General features: G+C 38.8%; 1 protein-coding gene across 1 annotated transcript in view; it reads left to right on the forward strand.

The window, feature by feature from the left end:
• The window catches only part of LOC100356714 (uncharacterized), a 322,021-nt gene that overhangs the window by 141,578 nt on the left and 159,652 nt on the right, over positions 1 to 20,791 (forward strand). Inside the window, exons 12-13 of the mRNA XM_089333567.1 lie at positions 1,210 to 1,292; positions 10,409 to 10,533. Coding sequence (XP_089189693.1) covers positions 1,210 to 1,292; positions 10,409 to 10,533 — 208 coding nt within the window. The remainder of the gene's footprint in view (positions 1 to 1,209; positions 1,293 to 10,408; positions 10,534 to 20,791) is intronic.

The following is a 20,791-nucleotide window of genomic DNA, read 5'->3' on the forward strand; positions in this document are numbered from 1 at the left end:
CAAGCTAAGACCCACCATGCCCTTAAAGACCTAGGCTAGGTAGCAAGAGGCTGGCAGAGTCATATTCAGGGAGAAAAAAATTTACAGTTTGCTAACACAAGTCCATGTCCTTAAAATTTTACACTGCTAAAATATGTTCATATGGACAATTCCAAATGTCAGGAGGCAGCGATATTCAACCCCAAGAGGAATAAGAGAGGACAGGAAGCAAAATTTTGCTGTTCTTGATACAGATATCTTTTTGGGAAAAACTATCAGGTCAACCTCCTCATCAAAGCTGTGGCTGCCCTGGGCCCTCCAAGCACTAAAAGCTTTTGGACCAGGATATTTGTAACAAGAACTTGGGCATAGGTCTTGGTGCAAGAATTCATCCAAGTGAGAGCTCAGGCCGTTGGCTCAAGAGGCATAAAGCTGTGATAATATCTGTTGATATGATACCTCCCTTTATTTCAGAAACATTTATTGAGGAAGTACTCTTTCTCAGGCAATATGCTAGAAACTTTAGGAGAAACACAGTTGAACAAGACACGTGGTCTACAAAGAGGTTATGATCTGAGAAGAACGCTCTCAGCTGAGGATGTCTGGTACTCCAGGGTACAGTCGGCAGAGACAGTTTTGGTTGGCATAACTGGGAGGAGGTTCTGGAAGATGGGTGGATGGCTGGATTACTGCTATGCAAAGCACAGGACAGTTCCTACCACAGAGAATTATCCAGCCCCAAATGTCAATAGATGGAGAAACCCTGGTGTAGGAGAAGTCATGCAAGATATGAAGATATCAAAAAGGTAGCCTAGATGAGATGCACTGGGTACAGGCAGAGAACACAGTTCCCTCCCAATCTCAGTTTCATAATGGACCATTGATATGAGGTTCAGGAAAATTTCTTTGAAAATACAATCCCAGAAACACTGTTGGTGATAGAGAATCCCACACAGATGAGTTTATTTGGGAAATAGGTTAGAAGTGGCCACTGCCTGTGTATGTGCTCATGCTGTGGTTGATACTCAAGTTCAACGTGAAGTTTGTAAACAGGCTAAATTAATACTGGGAGCATAGAGCAGCTGGGAGCCTTCTCCTTTAGAATTCTTCCTTTTACTCCCATTTGTCAGGCCTTATGTTAGCTCTTAGATTTCATCAGCGTAAGCTTACATATCTGCTGCAGTGAAAATCAGTAATACATTTTTCCCACTTTTTTGTTCTTAACCCTAGGGAGCATTTCTAATAAAATTGGTCCCTGCCCTAAGGACTGTGATCTCAATCTCTTAAAAGAAGACCACGGATTACACTCTAAGGTAAGATGAAGGCTGGAGAAAGACCATGAAGCATCAGCCCCTGATGATTAACTACGATTTCCTAGAATGTATTTCCAGGTAGAAAGTAATTTGGTATTGCAAGAAGGTTTTGCAGTGCAGGACATGCTAAACCAGCTGATGTTTGAGAAATCAGTAATGCCAATAATTTTTTTCACACACCCAAATCAGACTTCTTTCAGCTGTTGAAGACTTTAGTTAAATTAATCAAATGACAATACCATGGGCAGAGTGATTAGAAAATTTGCTGATTGTACAGTGCTCCAGTGATTTATCTGACATGATCATGGCTTCCACGAAGTCTATATAGAAATCATCTTGATACACTTACACAGAATAAGTAGCCTATATTTCCAAAGCACTGCTTACATTAATTGTACTGGCACTCCTAGATGTAATAGTTAGATATATAAACATTTCCGAAACTGGTATCTACCTAGATCCAGTGACCACATTTTAAGTATTCAGAAAATCAGGGTGGTTGACAATGGAAGTAAGGCCAGCACCGTGGCTCACTTGGATAATCTTCCACCTGCAGCGCCGGCACCCCAGGTTCTAGTCCCGGTTGGGGCGCCGGATTCTGTCCTGGATGCTCCTCTTCCAGTCCAGCTCTCTGCTGTGGCCCGGAAAGGCAGTGAAGAATGGCCCAGGTGCTTGAGTCCTGCACCCACATGGGAGACCGGGAGGGGGCACCTAGCTCCTGGCTTCGGGTCAGAACATGCGCACCGTAGTGGCCATTTGGGGGGTGAACCAACGCAAGGAACCTTTCTCTCTCTCTCTCCCTCACTGTCTAACTCTGCCTTTCAAAAAAAAAAAAAAAATGGAAGGAAAAAGATTGCTTCCTACCATGATACCTTCTGTTAGAAGTTATCTAAAATATTATCATAATGTTCTCCTTTCTTGACTAAATAAATAAATAAAGTCCTGTACTGCATAATGACATTTTAATTGTGAGGCACCACACATACAGTAGGGGCTTCACAAAGTTTGTAGAAAATGGAATTAAGAGATAAGTTTATTTTGGTCTAAACAAAATTTGAAATTCAAGTATAGTTTTTCAAAATATTCATTTTTTTTTCACTGTGAAGGCCCTTAGTGTGATTGAATTTCAAAACCTTTTTTGCACCAAAATAAACATCTTTTAATTCATTTTTCTATGAACTTTTTGAAGTCCCCTCAAATATCAGCTAGCTGTCTTAGGTTATGTAGGTACACTCCAATATTCCCACAATGACAAAACTGCGTAACAATGCATTTCTCAGAAAAATATCCGTTTCATTAACTGATTTTTGACTGCATAAGTCTAGAAAGACCATTTTTATGCCTTGATCTCAAGATTGACTTAAAAAAAGACTTTAATGTAAATCTTTCTCTTTTTTCCCCTCATCTAATGTCTGAATAGTGGGCCATCATCTAACCAAGTAAATGGGTATTTAATGTCCAGATAGCCACCTGCAGCATTCACAAATGTGGTCGCTTCTATATCATAGTCGGTATTAAAGAAGAAAGCTTAGGACCAAACAGTTTAGCTGCATTTGCCACAGTAAGAGATGACATTTACAGAGCAATTGGAGATGACGAAGTCCTGGCAAATGTTCCCAGTCCTCTACATCAAATGCTTCGGCTTGATGCTGCTGTGGTCATTGTCATCCCCATTTTACAAGTGAGAAAAAAATGAAGCATAAGGAAATGAAGTGATTTAGGCTAAATGATGTTGCTAAGAAGTCCATAGCTGGGCATTCACCCTGTCTGGCTCTAGAGTCCATATTTGCATCAACTGTGAAATGATCTTTTGGAAAAAATGTGTATTTCTTTCTTCTTTGTGCCAGGTGCATATTTCCTGTATTCAATCCTTATGTCTTTAATTTATGGGCTAGGATATAGGCACTCCGGTGTGGGACATGGAAGTTGAAACCAGTATCTTAACCCCTAGGTTAAATGCCTACTCCAGATGCTTTTATGTGTCCTCTTTGAGAAACTAAAGAAAGGATATGTTCGTGAGACTTCTAGCTTATTATAAGTTTACTATTAGCCTCTTCAGTACTTTGGCAAAATCCTCATAGCAGTGGTTGATCTTAAATATGCTTTGGAATTAGAAGAAAGGCTAAAATAGGTATGATGGCAATGAACATAATCCCTCCAAATACCTAAAATTTGTCTCTATGTTTTCTTGGCTTTCATGTTCAATTAAGGTATTCTCTTGTTCGTTCTATTTTTACTACTACATTTCACAAATTATTCCTCAATTAACTCTGAATCGCTTCCAGAAGTACCATGCGCATGTTGGGAATATTTTCATTCATGTCAGTGCCGTGAGATGACAGAGCCAGAGCCATCCCTCAGTTTCAAGCAACTTAGTACTGCAGGTAGAAAAGAAAATGTCAATTTTTGAACGTGGATAGGCCACCTTCTTTTTTTTATTCTTTTTTTTTTAATATTTACTTATTTATTTGAAAGCAGAGTTACACAGAGAGAGGAGAGGCAGAGAGAGAGAGAGAGAGAGAGAGAGAGAGGTCTTCCATCCGATGGTTCACTCCCCCATTGGCCACAACAGCTGGAGCTGTGCCAATCCGAAGCCAGGAGCCAGAAGCTTCTTCCAGGTCTCCCACGTGGGTGCAGGGACCCAAGAACTTGGGTCATCTTCTACTGCTTTCCCAGGCCACAGCAGAGAGCTGGATTGGAAGTGGAGCAGCCGGGTCTTGAACCGGCGCCTACGTGGGATGCCAGCGCCCCAGGCCAGGGCATTAACCCGCTGCGCCACAGCGCCGGCCCCAGACCACCTTCTTGATGATAAACAGTCTCAATTTGAGACGCTGCACTCCAGTATATGCATTTTATTTGTTTTTAAACTTCTCATGGTTATAGGAATTAGTTTGGATCTTCTGTTGATGTCAAAGACTCTAGCCTGGGCAATTCATAAAAGGACGATGGCACAATGAGATTAATGCTGAACTTCAGATGTGCTGCAGAGGTGTTTCAATCGTTAACCTTCAGAGAACAAGCTGAATGCGTGGTCCCCAGAGAGGGCAGCGATTTCCCCCGGGGGCAGGAGCAGAAGCCCGAGGGCATTACTGACTGCGGATGTTTCTCCTGCAGATCTTGAGACACAAGTGAATGATGTCTTATTTCCCCCTTGGAACAGTTCATGGAAAGTCCATCCTGTGAAATTTTCTGGCAAACACATCAGCCTTGAATTAATGACAGTAAAGAAAGGGGTAGCAGTATTTGGCTGGATGGTCTCAGGATTTAGGCTGGATTTAATCCGGAGCTATGAGGGATTTTTGGGGGGAGAGGGGCAAGAGATAACAATAACAGCACCTTCTAGAAATGAACATGATGTCATATTTACTTGCTTTGACACTTAAGGTACATCTGCTGTGTGTTGTTGTCTGTGACTTGGCGTGCTGTGATCTTTACTAACAGAATCTCTTGGCAGCGTTATCTCCACCCGAAACCTTCCTCCCTGCCTTCTTAAAAAATGGTGAGGGTCATTTGGACAGTCATTACAGATTCCATGACTGCTCACTTCTAATCTCCCCAGGGCAGTTCAAAGGCATCCATAATCCTCAGGATTCAGCCCTTTATCACCCCTTGCTTGCTCTAAGGCTCTCTGCTTTGATGAAAACAATTCCCTTGGTATTCATCTGGTCAGACGGGCAGGTGAACTATTCTTCCCAGAGACCCACACAAAATGTTGCTGCTAAGTGGAGCTTAGCTGTGCTGACACCTTAATGCTTTCCCATGACACTGGTGTCACTGTCCTAGGAGCTGCAAACCTTTCTCACCGCTCCTGTCATCTCCATCCTTCTCCACACACTGATAGGCCCTTGGAGGGAATCACGGCCAACGGGATAAAACCTGTAAACACCAATATGGGAATCCTAAGTGCTGCTTCTTGCCATATAACACCAGTAGATAGGCCTATATGTCATGAACTCAGACAACTTGGAGATTCTGCTCCTAAAATAGTTTCTGCATAGTTGTTTCATAGAAAAATGAAAACTCTCCTCAATGCAGAAGAAAAATCATCAAATACTCAAATTAACACTTGTGTCATGCTGTGTATTATGCAAAATACTGCTTAGATCCTTACTATATTCCACAATATTTGAAGTGATATCTCCCTCTCTAAGAATTTTATATATATATGTATATGTGTAAATTAATTGTGCCAATTATAAAGCTATCTATGCCTAGATTTCTTTTCATAAAAATCCTGTCATCTGTGTAGGACAAACATGTTTTTTACTTTTCAGATTAAAAACTGAAGTTCATGTACTTTTAAAAATATTTATTACTTGAAAGATAATTACAGAGAGAGAGAGAGAGAGAGAGATCTTTCATCCACTGGTTTACTCCCCAGATGGCTACAACCACTGGGGCTGGAAGGGGTGCATTAACAGGGTCTTGGATTTGTAGTGGAGTACCTGGTACTTCAACAGGTGTTGACATGAAAAGCAGACATGGAAGGTGGCAATTTTACCCACTGGACCACAATGCCGGGCCCCCTCATATACCTTCTATAACCCTTCTGAATTCAAAAAGTAGTGAGAAGACTTGAATATGTGTTTTCTGGCCATCACTTAAGTACTCTTTTCACTGGAACACCATACATTTTAGGTTTCAAATTACTCGAGATACTTTCTGCCTCTCAATTTGTGTTTGGAAGAGTTCTCATTCTTTGTTTCCTAACTGGTATTGTATTTGAAGGGAATCTTTATAAAACAAATATGTAGTCTGTAAAATTAAAAATTGATCTTTGATTTTTAGCAATTTCTATTCAAATATTTATCCTTGATTTCCATATGATGTGTCAGGAAATGAGTATTCACAGATATCCTATATAACATGTGTTATTCAGTAATAAATCTATGTTACCAGTTTCCAGTTTAAAGTATGAATACTCATTATGCTGAAGACATTGCTTTTTGAGGACTCTCCCTCATTTTTTAATGATGATGTCTGGCTTTAGGGTACAGACAGGGATTACAGGTGCAAAGACCAACTTTCTTCTTTTTTTAAATGTTGGCAATGTCATAGGTAAAGCACTCTCTCTCAGGCAGAGAGTCACCATACAGGGGTGCTTGGTAGGTGGTGACCGTATTGATCTTGTGTGGACAGGCTCTCACACCCTGACAGTTTCTCTACACACATTTACCACCTTTTTGGAATCACAACTTTTACTGTTTTGTGCTTTTGTTCATTTCTTGGGGTCATTTCTTTTAAGTATAAACTAGTTTTGGTAATTTTATGTTCCAAAAAAGCTCATTTGAGGGAATCTCTTAGCCAATTCATTTAGATTTTCCTTAAAAGAAATGCAAGGGTTGAGAAGTGAGTTGAGTACGCAAGAGCTGTGACTGTTCAGAATTCACAGGAATATTTCCTTATAGCTTAATAACTAGAGGTAAAGTCCATTGATATAATTAGAATGTTAAGTACTTGATGAAATGATACCTAATAGCTACTTCTTGGGCATCTACTATGTGATTGTTATCATGCTAGATGTTGTAAAAGACAGAAGTATTCTATATCTCATTTCTATCATGAATTCAGTTTGAGGAAACATGATGGGTATTAATAAATTAACTGGTGGAACTTGGGACACATTGCTGAGTGAAGAAAGCCTGACACTGAAAGAAGTACTGCACATTCTCCCCTATACATGGGGGCTAAATTTTTTATAAAAAGCAAAAAAGTAAAGAAATGCCTGTGTATATCAGTTCTGCTGCAAATACAGTGTTTTGCCAATCTTTATAAATTGTTAAGAATTATGTTTTAACGACTTTGTTATCATTTTAAAATTTATTTTATATGAGTGAAGTTGGACATTTTTTCATTTAATTGTTGTTTACAATCTACCTATTTTCCAGTTATGTTCTTTTTGTTTGCTTTTTTAAATTTTTTTCTATTTTCGTATTTTTTGGTTTTTTCAACTTTTATTTAATAAATACAAATTTCCAAAGTACAACTTTTGGATTACAGCTGTTCTTTCCCCCATAACTTCCCTCCCACCCACAAATCATCCCATCTCCCACTCCCTCTCCCATCCCATTCTTCACCAAGATTCATTTTCAATGATCTTTTTATGCAGAAGATCAACTTAGTATATACTAAGTAAAGATTTCAACAGACTACACCAACACAAATACACAAAGTTTCAAGTACTGAGTAGTAATTTTACTGTTAATTCACATAGTACAACAGATTAAGGACAGAGATCCTACATGGGGAGTAGGTGCACAGTGACTCCCGTTGTTGATTTAACAATTGACACTCTTGTTTATGACGTCAGCAATCACCTGAGGCTCTTGTCATGAGTTGCCAAGGCTATGGAAGCCTCTTGAGTTCACAAACTCTGATCTTATTTAGACAAGGCCATAGTCTTTTTACTTTTTATTTTTGAACTTTATATTGATTGGAAGATTAACCTTTGAGTATAACGTAAGTTAAATTTTTGTTATCTCAAAAAAATAAAAGGTACAAAATGAATAAATAAGTAAATTAGGCCGGTGCCGCGGCTCAGTAGGCTAATCTTCCACCTTGTGGCGTCGGCACACCGGGTTCTAGCCCTGGTCAGGGCACCGGATTCTGTCCCGATTGCCCCTATTCCAGGCCAGCTCTCTGCTGTGGCCAGGGAGTGCAGTGGAGGATGGCCCAAGTGCTTGGGCCCTGCACCCACATGGGAGACCAGGAGAAGCACCTGGCTCCTGCCTTCGGATCAGCGCGGTGTGCTGGCTGCAGCGCGCCGGCCGCGGCGGCCACTGGAGGGTGAACCAAGGGCAAAAGAAAGACCTTTCTCTCTGTCTCTCTCTCACTGTCCACTCTGCCTGTCAAAAAAAAAGATAATAAGTAAATTAGCAACTGCAAAGTAATGTAATGCATTTTGTCATGAAACAGTCATACCTCAGCAAATCAGGAGTTCTGGTGGATAATTCTTGATAGTCACTTGAACTTTATGTCAAGTGAGAGTGGATAAATTACTGAGGCAACTAAAAAACAAGTTTTCAAATTTACATATTGAATAGCTAACAGAGGTATATTTTAAGTAGGCTATCAAGGTATGCTAATCAAATACATTTAGTCAGGACAATCAAAGCTCTCATATTTTTTCAAGGATTTGGCACTCTATACTTAGAATGGAGTAATCTAAAATAGCAATATGTAATAATCTGATAAATATACTCCTATAATAGGAGCTAAAGAGGCTTAGAAAGATAAAAAGAGCTGCAATAAAAAGTACTTTCAATTGATGGCTATCCTCCCTGGATTTTATTCTTAAGGTAATCAAATCAATCAATTTCATAATAAAAGAAAGGAACCTTCTTGAGTTCACCGGGGTTTGATGACACACCTACTTCGCCTTGTTACTGCCAACTCAAAGCAACATCTTGCTGTTAAAAAATATTCCAACTACAGAGCTGTGCTAAAACTTGTGTGAAATGATGTCAAGGACATTCAAGCAACTAGCCTGTTACTAATTCAAATCAAGTGAGATGAGTCTAAAGAAAAGGAAAAAAGTGTTTGACACAACTATTTTATAAGGACAACTCACACCTAATTTTCTACTTCTCTAGACTGATGGTATTCAAACCATTTTTTTTTATCAGTAGTGTTTTGTGCAGTTTTGAAATTGAAGTTTTGTACAGGAGACTCCAATATATAAAGCAGATAAAAACTGAGATGTTAGATGGGAGAGAGAGGAAGTCTCTGATATGTTGATAACTTCTCCCACTCCCCACCACAGCTGAAATCCCAGGGACTCCTGAGTAAATTACAGGACCCAGTCTGTGTTCTGGACACATTATCATGTGTAACATAATTCTTCCAAGTTCTAGTAAATTAGCTTCACAGATATTATGTAAGTGTGTACTGCAGAAATGCTGAAATTTGTGTTGCTAGTCGTCTACTGTGGGACACAGGAGCTGCTGGTGACAAGTTAGAAATGAGTGACTCACCAAAGCAGAGCACTGTGGTAAGAGAGTCCTGGTAACTCTCCAAGGCCTCATGTTCCCCAAATCCAGCTGCTTGTCCTTAGACTGATTATTCAAATCTTTTTTCAAATTCCTTTTTGCTGACTGCTAGTTTAAGCTGCATTCCTTTAATTTGCAACCCAGGTTCTGAATAAATATGAATTCCATGACCATGATTATGTCTGTTTTTCCATTCTAACACCACTTACAGAAGCTACTTGGTGTGAGATGACTCAGAGCAGAACACACCATTCTCTCTGTCATTGTAGACATAAATATTTAGTGAGAGTCAGGGTGGGTACTGGTCTAGTGGTTATGACACTCTTGGGTACACTGACGTCCATTTTGAAGTGCCTGGGTTTGAGTCCCGCCTCTGCTCCTGCTTGCAGCCCCTTGCTAAGGCAGACATTAGGAGGTAGCAGGTGATGGCTCACGTAGTTGGGTCCCTACTACTTGTGTGGGAAACCTGGATTGAGATCCTAGCCCCTAAATTTGACCTACTCCAGCCTTGGATGTTATGAGTATTTGGGGAGTGAAGCAGTGGATGAGAGCTCACATTTAAAATACAAATATCATATGTTTTCCCTGATCTGTGGTAACTAATAGAGTACAAAAAATGAAATGTATATGAGTACAATTGATGCTTTGAGATTTGATTATTGTTTACAGCCCTTGTCTCTACCATTGAGGAGCAATCGTTTTATTCTTCTTACTATTTGTTGGATTCTTTACTTAGTAGAGGGCTAAGCTTATTCTTATAAAATAAACTGAAAGTATGTTGTTAGAAAAATTAAAAGAAAAAATAAGAAAGGACAGAGGATGGAGGATGAGAACATGGACAGGAGGGAGGGTAAGATGGGAAGTATTACTATTCATATATGTGTATATGTGTAATTGTTCACCTTCCATGAATTAAAAAATTAAAATCAAAATAAAGAACTTACTGAGAGCCTACCAAGTATGAGACAATAATTTCATTGTGAAAACAATAAAAAGCAATAATTTCAATGCTTCTTTATGATGAGTGACTCTGTAAGACATTCTGGGGAAAATATCTCTGAAATTGGTGAATTTTCTATCTACTATTAATAAAACACTCCATTTTTACTTATTCATTTCTCTAACAAGGGAGAAAGGTTGACAGATCATCTTGTGAAAGAAAAATCAGCTGTTTGGATAACTGAACACCTCGAAGATCGTTCACAAGATACACCTTATTTGGAGGAACTGGAGGAACACCGGCTTTCAGTTTGGTGAGTGATTATCTTTTAATTCTCAAGTTTACATCCTTTGAAGCCAACAAGTCCTTATTCATTCTGTGCTTTGATTTTTTTGAACAAGGATTTATTGTGTTTTGAGCTGAATCTTTTTTTTAAGATTTATTTATTTATTTGAAAGGCAGAGTTACAGAGAATGAGGGAGGCACACACACACACACACATACAGAGAGAGAGAGAGAGAGAGAGAGAGAGAGAGAGAGAGATGTTCCATCTGCTGATTCACTTTCCAAATGGCTGGAATAGGCAGTTGGCCAGGCCAAAGCGAGGACCCAGGAGCTTCCACCAGATTTCTCACATGGGTGCAAGGGCCCAAACAGGCCACGTTTAGCTACTTCCAAGGAGCATTAGCAGGGAGCTGGATTGGAAGTAGAGCAGCTGAAACTCAAACCGGCACCCATATGGGATGCTGGCATTGCAGGCAGAGGCTTAACCCACTATGCCACAATGCCTGCCCCTGAGCTGAGTCATGCAGAGAACACAGCAAAAGAAAAAGGCTGACAATGTAGTGTTGGCAAGAAGGAACTGAGAGGATAGCTGGGTTGATACTCACTGGAAACCATAGTTCAATAATATCTGAATGTATCTTAGTCATTTATCTCTCTGGTGTGTATTTGAGTGTATCTGTTTATCATACACATATATAAAATATGAAATAAGGCATTAAAAAGAGTTAGAAAAAGACTGTTCAGAGGTAATGAACACGAGAATTTGCAATCATGAAATTCATCACGGTGGTGGGAAGGACAATGGTGACAGTGTGATTGACACAGGCAATAATCAAGAAAAGGTGAAGAAGTGGAATAAGCAAAGACATCTGTCCCTACCCAACGCCTGGCTGCATAACCCCTCAATCTATTCCCCACGTGGTTTTCCCACAGGGATTTATCTACCCTGTGACTTGGTTCTTAAAGAACTTTCTCTCATTCTCCATTCTGGAACCATGATGTGGAGTTCATGTTATCAGCTCAAGTTTTCCTTACCAGTAACATTGTTTTATGTTCTTTTATTTTAGAGGCAGACACACACACACACACACACACACGCACACACACGAGAGAGATTCTATTATCATCCCCAAATGACTGGGCCAGGACACAAACCAGGAGCCTGGAGAACAATCCGTATCCCCACATGGGTGTCAGAAACCTCACTATTGGAGCCATAACTTCCTGTCTTAGTGCTATCAGAATCTGCATTAGCAGAAGCTGGAGTCAGGAACCCGAGCCAGGGATTGACTGGTTACTCCCACGTGAGATGTAAGCTAGGCCACGTTGTTGCTTCAGTCTTTACAATTCCTGCTGGTCTTGACTTAAATTTAGAGATATAAATCCTTTGACCAATGCTATCCTGGAGCTGCTGGAAGGTTGTCTCTGGGTCAAACAGTGAATTGTCATCTGGGTCAGGAGCAAGTCTTCACCTATTATGTATCAAGTGGGAACAGGAGCCAAAGAGCCCAGAAGACAGGCTATACACACACCTCTTCTAGAAAAAGAATACATGGGGGATGTCCTCTTTGAAGAAGGGAAAAATAACGTCTTCAAACAATACTTTATACTTTGTGTATCTGTGTGGGGTATAGGTGCAAACTGTTGAAATCTTTACTTAGTATTTATTAAGTTGATCTTCTGTATATAAAGATAATCTTGATGAAGAATGGGATGGGAGAGGGAGTGGGAGATGAGATGGTTGCAGGTGGGAGGGAAGTTATGGGGGGAAAAACGCTGTAATTCAAAAGTTGCACTTTGGAAATTTATATTTATTAAATAAAAGTTGAAAAAATTTATACACACACAAAAGAAAAATATACTTTCAGTTATGTAGAAATTGTCAGTGTGAATATATAGAATGTTGTATATATTCTATTAAATTCAATAAAATAACTGCCAAGGTGAATGATATTCCATTGTTTATGTGTATAGTAAGTTTTGCTTTTCTATTCATCCATCGGTGGACACTCAGGCTGATTCCATGTCTCGTCTACTGTAAATAGTGCTGCAGTGAGCATGGGGACGCTTCTATTACGCTGGTCTCCTTCAGCCGACGGGGTTCCTTATGTGATTCCATTGTCTTTTACTGTATTTGGTTCATCGAAATCTTGTTGTCTTGGGCCAACAATTTGATTAGCTAACAATTCAGAAGACTGGCAGTTCAGGCAGCATACAGCGTGGTAACCTATTCTGTTGTCAAAATGTCACAGGATCAGCCAAAAGAGGAAATGACTCCACTACTTTATACAGGCTGGAAAGGGGCTATTGCAAAATAGCATGTTGGGATGGACTATTTCGTGTGGTCATCTTTGGAAACACAATCTACCATCTATTGCTTCATTCGTTTCTGCAGGCACAGCTCCTCACATAAGGTTTAAGAAATATTTGTTGAGCAAACCAAAAAAGTGAACAGAAACAGATGTCATAAGCTTTGGAAATAGATTCACCTGAACGAAGTCCAGTCCTACCATTGTTATGTAGCCTTGGACAATGTGAAATCTCAGACTGTTTTCTTCTGTCACACTGGACTTCTGTCACTCCTTGACTGTGGGATTTTATGGTTATTATGAAAGTGACGAGGTAATGTGCATATGTACTTCAAAAAGTTCATGGAAAATGGAATTTAAAGGTAAATTTATTTTGGTGCAAAACATTAACCTTCAAAAATTTCATTGAAAACAGAAATTATAAAGAAATTATGCATGGGTTTCAAACAAAAATTGCACGAGAATAAATATATCTTTTAATGTCATTTTATATGAACTTTTTGAAGTACTGTCATATACAAGATATCTTGTATAGTGTCTGGAACAGGTAGATTCTTAATAAAGGCAACCATTGTTATTAAGATTGAGTAGTCTATTTTTAGGAAATATCTTTTGCAAATGTTAATATAGAGGGCATTGGTCATTCTCAGATGATTCTTACTTCCACATCTGCTATGCATCCTTCATATGCACAATATTTTTATTATTATTATTATTATTATTAGGGTCTTTGCATTTAAAGCTGCTCTTTGTTCTTAATGGAGTGGTTGGAAATATATATTTCAGGTCTCAGCATCAGAGAGGCCTTTTGTGATAGCTTTCAGAAAGTGGGACCAATTCCTAGTGTGTTTGTTTATTTTTCTCATCACCTGTTGTTTTCTTTAAGGTGTCTATCACAATTTAAAATAATCCTTTGTATTTGTTTCACATGTTTGATCATCTGTATCCTCTCACTACACAGAACTGTAGACAGGCACCCTGTGGTCTGCCCACTCTTGGAAGTCTAGGCTCTTACCCTGGAGTAAATGATACAGAATAAGGTCAGGAAATACTTATTCAATAAGTGAATACAAGGATAAATGAGGGATCACTTCCTCTCTCTCTTTCCTAACCCTCTGGGCTGTTACACCTACTTATTTGCTTTCAATCTCTTCATCCTACTGAAATTGCTTCCATTTTTTAAGAAAGGTAATATGAGATAATTAACCACTACACACATTTTTTTAAAAATGAGTTGAAGATTTGAGGGCTGCTGAGACTTCTATAAACTTCTATTTAAATGATCTGAGACACCATCTGAACAATTTCCTTGATGTTTTATTAGAGCTGGTAAATTATTTACTGGGCAGCCTTTACCTAAATCCTCTCCAAATCCCCATAAAATGTACTTTACACAGAATACTGTTCCAGCTTTAAAGATATAGATGATGCTAGGTGGGAAGTCTTTGCTCCAATGCAGCAAATTTAAATGCATGCATCCTCTTTCTTTCCGTACTTTATGCTCTATGTCACCCCAAGTCCTGCCTAATCTGTCTCATTTGAGTGCTGATTTTGGCGAAATTCATAGATCGTTTATGTTTTCCTGATTAAACTTCTTTTTCCCCTGCCCTTCAACACATACACACTATAGGAGACTTTTAGCTAATCAAATGCAACTTCATCTCCCTTTGTAGTTGCCTTCAATTTAAAAGGATGCTTCCAATATAATTTAAAGCTTTTTTTTTTTTTTTCCAATCAGAACACTATCCAACTAAGTGCCTTTGATTACGTCAAAGGCAGCACTCACTATTCCTACACGTCTCACTCTAGGCAGCCTGCTGTCAGCAGCCGCAGGGCATCACAGGGACAGTCCTCGGGCTCATTCCTGCCTGGGTCTGCGTCATGATTGTCTTCTCTAGACTGCAAGCTCTGAACTCTCAGGATGTGTGCTTGTGTGATGACTTGCATATGTTCTGCCCATATTTTATTTATTTATTTTTAAGAAAACTTTTATTTAATAAATATAAATTTCCAAAGTACAACTTTTGGATTATAATGGTTTTTCCCCTGTACCCATCCTCCCACCCGCAAACCATCCCATCTCCTACCCCTCTCCCATCCCATTCTTCATTGAGATTCATTTTTAATTATCTTTACATACAGATCAGTTTGGTATATACTAAGTAAAGATTTCAACAGATTGACCCACACAGACACACAAAGAATAAATACTGTTTGAATATTAGTTTTACCATTAATTCGCATAGTACAACAGATTAAGGACAGAGATCCTACATGGGGAGTAAGTGCACAGTGACTCCTGTTGTTGATTTAACAACTGACACTCTTATTTATAATGTCAGTAATCACCCAAGGCTCTTGTCATGAGCTGCCAGGGCTATGGAAGCCTCTTGAGTTCACAAACTCTGACCTTATTTAGACAAGGTCATAATCAAAGTGGAAGTTCTTTCCTCCCTTCAGAGAAAGGTACCTCCTTCTTTAATCTGCCCATATTTTAGATACTATGAGATCTTCCAGGTGTAATTAGATAATTTTATAAGCTGCAAACATTTACTAAATACATGTTGATTTAACAAATGAAAAACAGAGATAACATAGGGATTTTGTAATTTCCAGAAGAAAGGTCTAAAGATCAATGATGCAGAACCTGAGGCTAACTGTAGATGTTTTGGGATTGGCCTAGGGTGGCTACTCTTTCTACCTGTTGGATATATTTCTTTCCCCCAAGTTTTTTTTTTTTTTTTTTACTCCTTCTAGTTTCTGATAACAGTCTCAGTCCTCCTATCACAGCACACAATGTACATGTTCCAAGAGGGTGGCGGTCATATACCTTCTGTTCCTGTGACCACTGTCATTGGGTCAATGATGGGTAAATGACCAGAACCAGAACACTCAGGCCCTCTCCTGGGATTTATTATGTGGTGCTTAGAAAGAGCTATACCTTCTTCCCAGGGGCATGAGCTGGCATGATTTCATTTTGATGTTCTATGTGGCAATGGTTGTACTTCCCTGCTTCCTCTTGCTATTTTTGACCATTTCTAGCCTATTTGAAATTAGAAGTTTGCAGGAGTTGTATCAGTGTTTTGGAGATGACATATATGTGTTCTGTTCTATTGAAAGGAAAATAAATAAAATACCGAGTCCTCAAAACTGTGTAACAGAGCTGAGACTCCATGTAACAGAACATGTTCTGTAGTACCCAACTATTTTTAAATTTTGTTTTCCATGGTTTTCATTACTCACAGTCAACTTTGGTCTGGAAATATGGAATGGAAATTCTCCATCAATTGACAATTCAGAAGTTTTAGGTTCCTAGTGTTTTGAGTAGTGAGATAAAATCTTGTACTGTCCTGCTCCATCCCACAGAGATGTGACTCATCCTTTTGTCCAGAGTGTCCACTGTGCATACCCTTCCTTCTTGTTAGTCACTTGAAGTCATCTCATTTATCAGATGGACTGTGTCAGTGTTATGGTGCTTGTGTTCCTGGAGCCCTTATGTACTGGCCTGATGCGGTGTTGCAATGTCTGTGTCATTTGCCTTGCTTCATCTCATCATGTAGACACTGCATCATCTCCCATCATCTCAAGAGGGCTAGTCCATGAGAGAAGATATTTTGAAAAAGACTTCCTTCATGTAACTCTTATTACAGTACTTATTCATTATTCTATAGTATTATTAGTTGTTGCTAATTTATTATTGTTCCTAATTCATAAATTGAACTTTATCCTATGTATTAATGTATGCACATAGTCTGATCTGTATAGGGCTTAGTCCTATTCTTGGTTTCAGGCATTCACTGGGGTTCTTGGAATGTATTCCCCACCAACACATGGGAAATTTTGAAAGAAAGATCTTTCTTCCCAAGGAGGATGAGAAGAAAGACTTTAGGGGACATATACAATGTCCATTCAGTTAATTACATAAATAACCACTTATTTGCCTGTGCAAACAGAACTATAGAATCTCATTGCCTGTGGAGTGATTTTGGTCCCCTGCTTCCTAGTGCAGTATCTTAATCATTATAGAGTGACTTCTCCAAAGAAGTAAACCAGATTAGGTGCTAAGTACCTCCTCAAATTGTGCTAATGACTACTTCAAAGCAATGGGTATCACTTCAGTGATTTAAAGAAGTTAACATAGTTTTGGAAGGTACCTAACTCGCAACTGGGGAGAGGGTTCAGTGGTAACAAGACAATCTGAAAATGTTTCCATTACAATTCAAAGGCAGCCAAGTGGATAAGCAACCAGAGAATCACACACGTTAGAGCAGGAAGGGATCCCAGGATGATTTAGTGCATCCTTGTCAGTTTATACAAGTGTCGTAAAGCTGAGATCCGTGGAAGTACAGAGACTTGCCTTAGGTTATACAGCTAATAAGTAGTGAAAATAGGGCTGGAATCAACTTCCTTTCAATCTCAATCCATCTCAATTATAAAAAAAATCCCCAGCACTCTGCTCATCTTTTTGTAGTTTTTTGCTTCTATCAACTACTTGCAAGCTCCTTTGATATTTATCAATATGTTGAAAAAAAAAAAAAGATCCTTGTAAACATGCAAATAATGTATTATTACAAGTTTCCTCCTGCTACAGAAGTGGGGAGTGGGCAGATGCCAAGATGTTTGCAAAATGCATATGTTGCTAGCCACACAGACCCTTTTGTTGTGTTCTGGGCAGGAATTTATTTGGCTGACTTGAATGTGTTGCTCAGGGAAGGGATGGGTTAACTATACACATTGGAATGGGTAAGTTATTCTTTAATAAAAGTGATACACTTTCCTTTTTATAACACACATGTGATTTGACATTGAAATAAAATGCAGATGCTTCTTTGATTGGCATATTCCCCATTGTGCTTTTCTCAAACACCTTCACATATGGTCTGCCTCATTCCTGAGAAATGACTTCTTGTTGATGTCATACAAACAGAACAGATTGATTTTACAGTGAGTAAGGAGGTTGATGAATGGTACGTTGGAGAGAAATCCTTGTCTCGACAATCTAAACACTTGAAAATAGATGTCGCTTTTGGAAAAAGGCTCTCATGATACACCTATGGTTCCTTTCTTTCGTGGCCCCCACTTTAGAGGTTAAATAGATACTTGTGTGCAAGCTCAGGGAACAGAAAGGGTAGTTACAATCTCTCCCAATATGTGATTCCCCTTCTCCCTCCTGCCAAAAAATATTCTGAGACCTAACAGGTCAAAATAATCAGCGGAGTCAAATTTCAAATATTAACTCCAGTATTGTAACTGTACTATAACCAGAATAAAATATTCTTAATCTTAGGTAGGAGAGTAATATTTTTGCCTTATTTATCAGGGGCATTTTAAATTAACCAAGCACTCGTATTTGAAAAGCAGAGAGGGTGGCTCAATGACTTGAGCACATCACCTGCTGCTTCTCAGTATCTGAATCAGCAAAGAGCTGGAATTAGGAGCAGAGGCAGGACTCGACCCAGGCATGCCAGTAGGGGATGTGGACATCTCAAGCCACGTTCTAACTGCACATTAGGTGAATTTTAAATATACAGTTCTTAAACTAAGAAACTTTGTTAGAGTCATCCAATTATTCTGCACCATACACTGAAAGTAGTGTTGTGTGAATGCTCCTTGGACAATAGGCTAATCATATCCATTTGCGCAGAATTTTACAGTCTGTGTCTTGTTCCCATGCATCCTTTTAATTTGGTGCTTTCGACAGCCTTGTGACACAGTACTATGATTCTCATTTTACTGATTATGTAACTGAAGTCCAGAATGGTTGAGTGGCTTGTTTATAAATACTCAACTTATGCTTCTGGATCCTCCTTCAGTGCTCTTTCCACTACGTCACCTCCTTAACCAGACTCAGGTTCATAAGTAGACTTTAGGTTGTACATCTGATAGTTTAAAAAAGATAATGCTTTAACCAATATCTTACTGACATTCTCCCCATGGCAAGGTGGATGAAGAGTGAAGGTGAGAAGCCATGAGGGAGCAATGCCCACCATATCAACTGTAGTATGGTTCAGCAGAACAAAGCACCTATGGAGGTTAACTCCAGACAGTGATTTATCAACGGTCCACATAGTTATTTATTGACTGATGCCTTTATCTGATTAGGTGTGGATAAAGCATGATAAAATATTTGTACTGGAAAGGAGTGAATCTATGGAGGCACAATACCTAAACTCAAACTAATTAGCTTTTCACTTATAAGCTCAGTAAACTCAGACAAGTTCCTCCAACTCTGTTAACCTCAGTTTCATTATCTGGAATGTGAAGCTAGTTATACCTAATTTGTTTTGGAGAACAAAAATATGTACATAAAAGTAGAATAATTGGTGTTCATAGCACATACTAAATGCTCAATAAATATTAACTGTTATTAGTAGTTGAAGTTCCCTCTACTCTATTGTTTAATCAGATTCTTTTCTCTCCAGCTTATATATTTTTTTCTTTCTAAAAAAAGCTTTGCTACTATATAGAAGGGGAAACATACTGTATTTGTCTTTCTGTGTCTGGCTTATTTCATTCAACATGATGTCCTCCATTTCCAAAATTTTGATGCAAATGATAAAATTTTACTCTTCTTTTTAGCTGAATTCCATTGTGTATGTTTACATGTAAATATATATTTGTGTGCATATATATGTATATGTAGGCCACATTTTACTTATCATTCATCTGATAGATGATAGACACCTGATTGATTCTGTATTTTGAATATTGTGACTAGTTCTGCTATAAACATGGTGAAACAGATATCTCTTGGATATAATGAGTTCATGTCTTTTGGATATCGCTGTACTATATGGTAGGTCTATTTCTGGTTTCTAAAGAAATCTCCATACTGTTTTCCGAACTGGCTGCCCTAATTTACTTTATCAACAACAATGTATAAGAGTTCCTCTTTCTCCACATCCTTGCTAGCATCTGTTGTTCTCTGTCTTGGAAAATAGCCATTCTGACAGGGGTGACTAAGTAAAAGAAGAACTTTATTTTATTTTTGTAGACACAATGTTCTCCTCTTCACTGGAAAATAAGATTTTAATAGTAATTTTTAAAAGATAGGCATATCAGAGTGGTAAATATTATGTGACAGTTTTCTGTTGTTACATAACACATGACACAAATTTAGCATCTTAAAATAGCATGCTCATTTTTTTTTTCTGAACAAGCTCTGGCAAGTTTTACTAAATTTATTTAGATTTGTTTATGAAATTTGCATGGTTTATTTCTCATGAGTCTGTTTTGGCATGTCTCTGATGATTTCAGAATTACCTGGATCAATGATAGCCCATGCACTTGCTCTGTGATATTATTGCTATTGTCATGATGGATATCAGTTTTGGCCAACATGACGTAGTCCTCTCTTTTGAAAACTGGGCAGTGGTTGATGTATTTCAGGTTGCCTCATCTGACTTTTAAGAATCTGCTTGTACCCCATCACATGTTTTTTCCCTTTTCATAACACATTGGATCCTATAGTTGATTGACTTTTCCATCTTCTTTGAAGCTACCATTTTCTTGTCTCAGATACGGGGTGGTCCCTAACTAGGAACAGTTACAAAGATGGCTGGAGAGGAAAAGAAGCCAATTTTTTAAATCTAATGGTTTCAATATGTTAGGTAACTTGTCCAAGTTTATTCACCTGTCATTCATAAAGCTAATTTGTTTGTTTCATAGGTCAGGAGACTGGACACAACTTAGACATGTCCTCTGCCTTGGGTCTTTGCTGCGCTGTGTTTCCAGGTGGAGCCTTGACCATGGAGGAATTGCCCTTACAATCATTCAGATTGTTGGCAAAATTTGTTGGCCTGTGGCTGTCTGATGGGGAGCCTCAGCTTTCTCTAGCTGTGGCTGTGAGGCTGTCCAAGTTCCTAGGGGCCACATGTAGGTATATGCAAAGTGGGATTCTCCCATTGGTTGCCTGCTTCATTAGGTCCACATGGAGAGTGTCTTATTTCTCTTAACTCCAGGAGGACTGATCTCTCT

This window comes from Oryctolagus cuniculus, chromosome 5, assembly GCF_051225735.1.
Source record: "Oryctolagus cuniculus isolate XC-2025 breed Fujian yellow rabbit chromosome 5, ASM5122573v1, whole genome shotgun sequence".
In the NCBI taxonomy this organism is placed as follows: Eukaryota; Metazoa; Chordata; class Mammalia; order Lagomorpha; family Leporidae; genus Oryctolagus; species Oryctolagus cuniculus.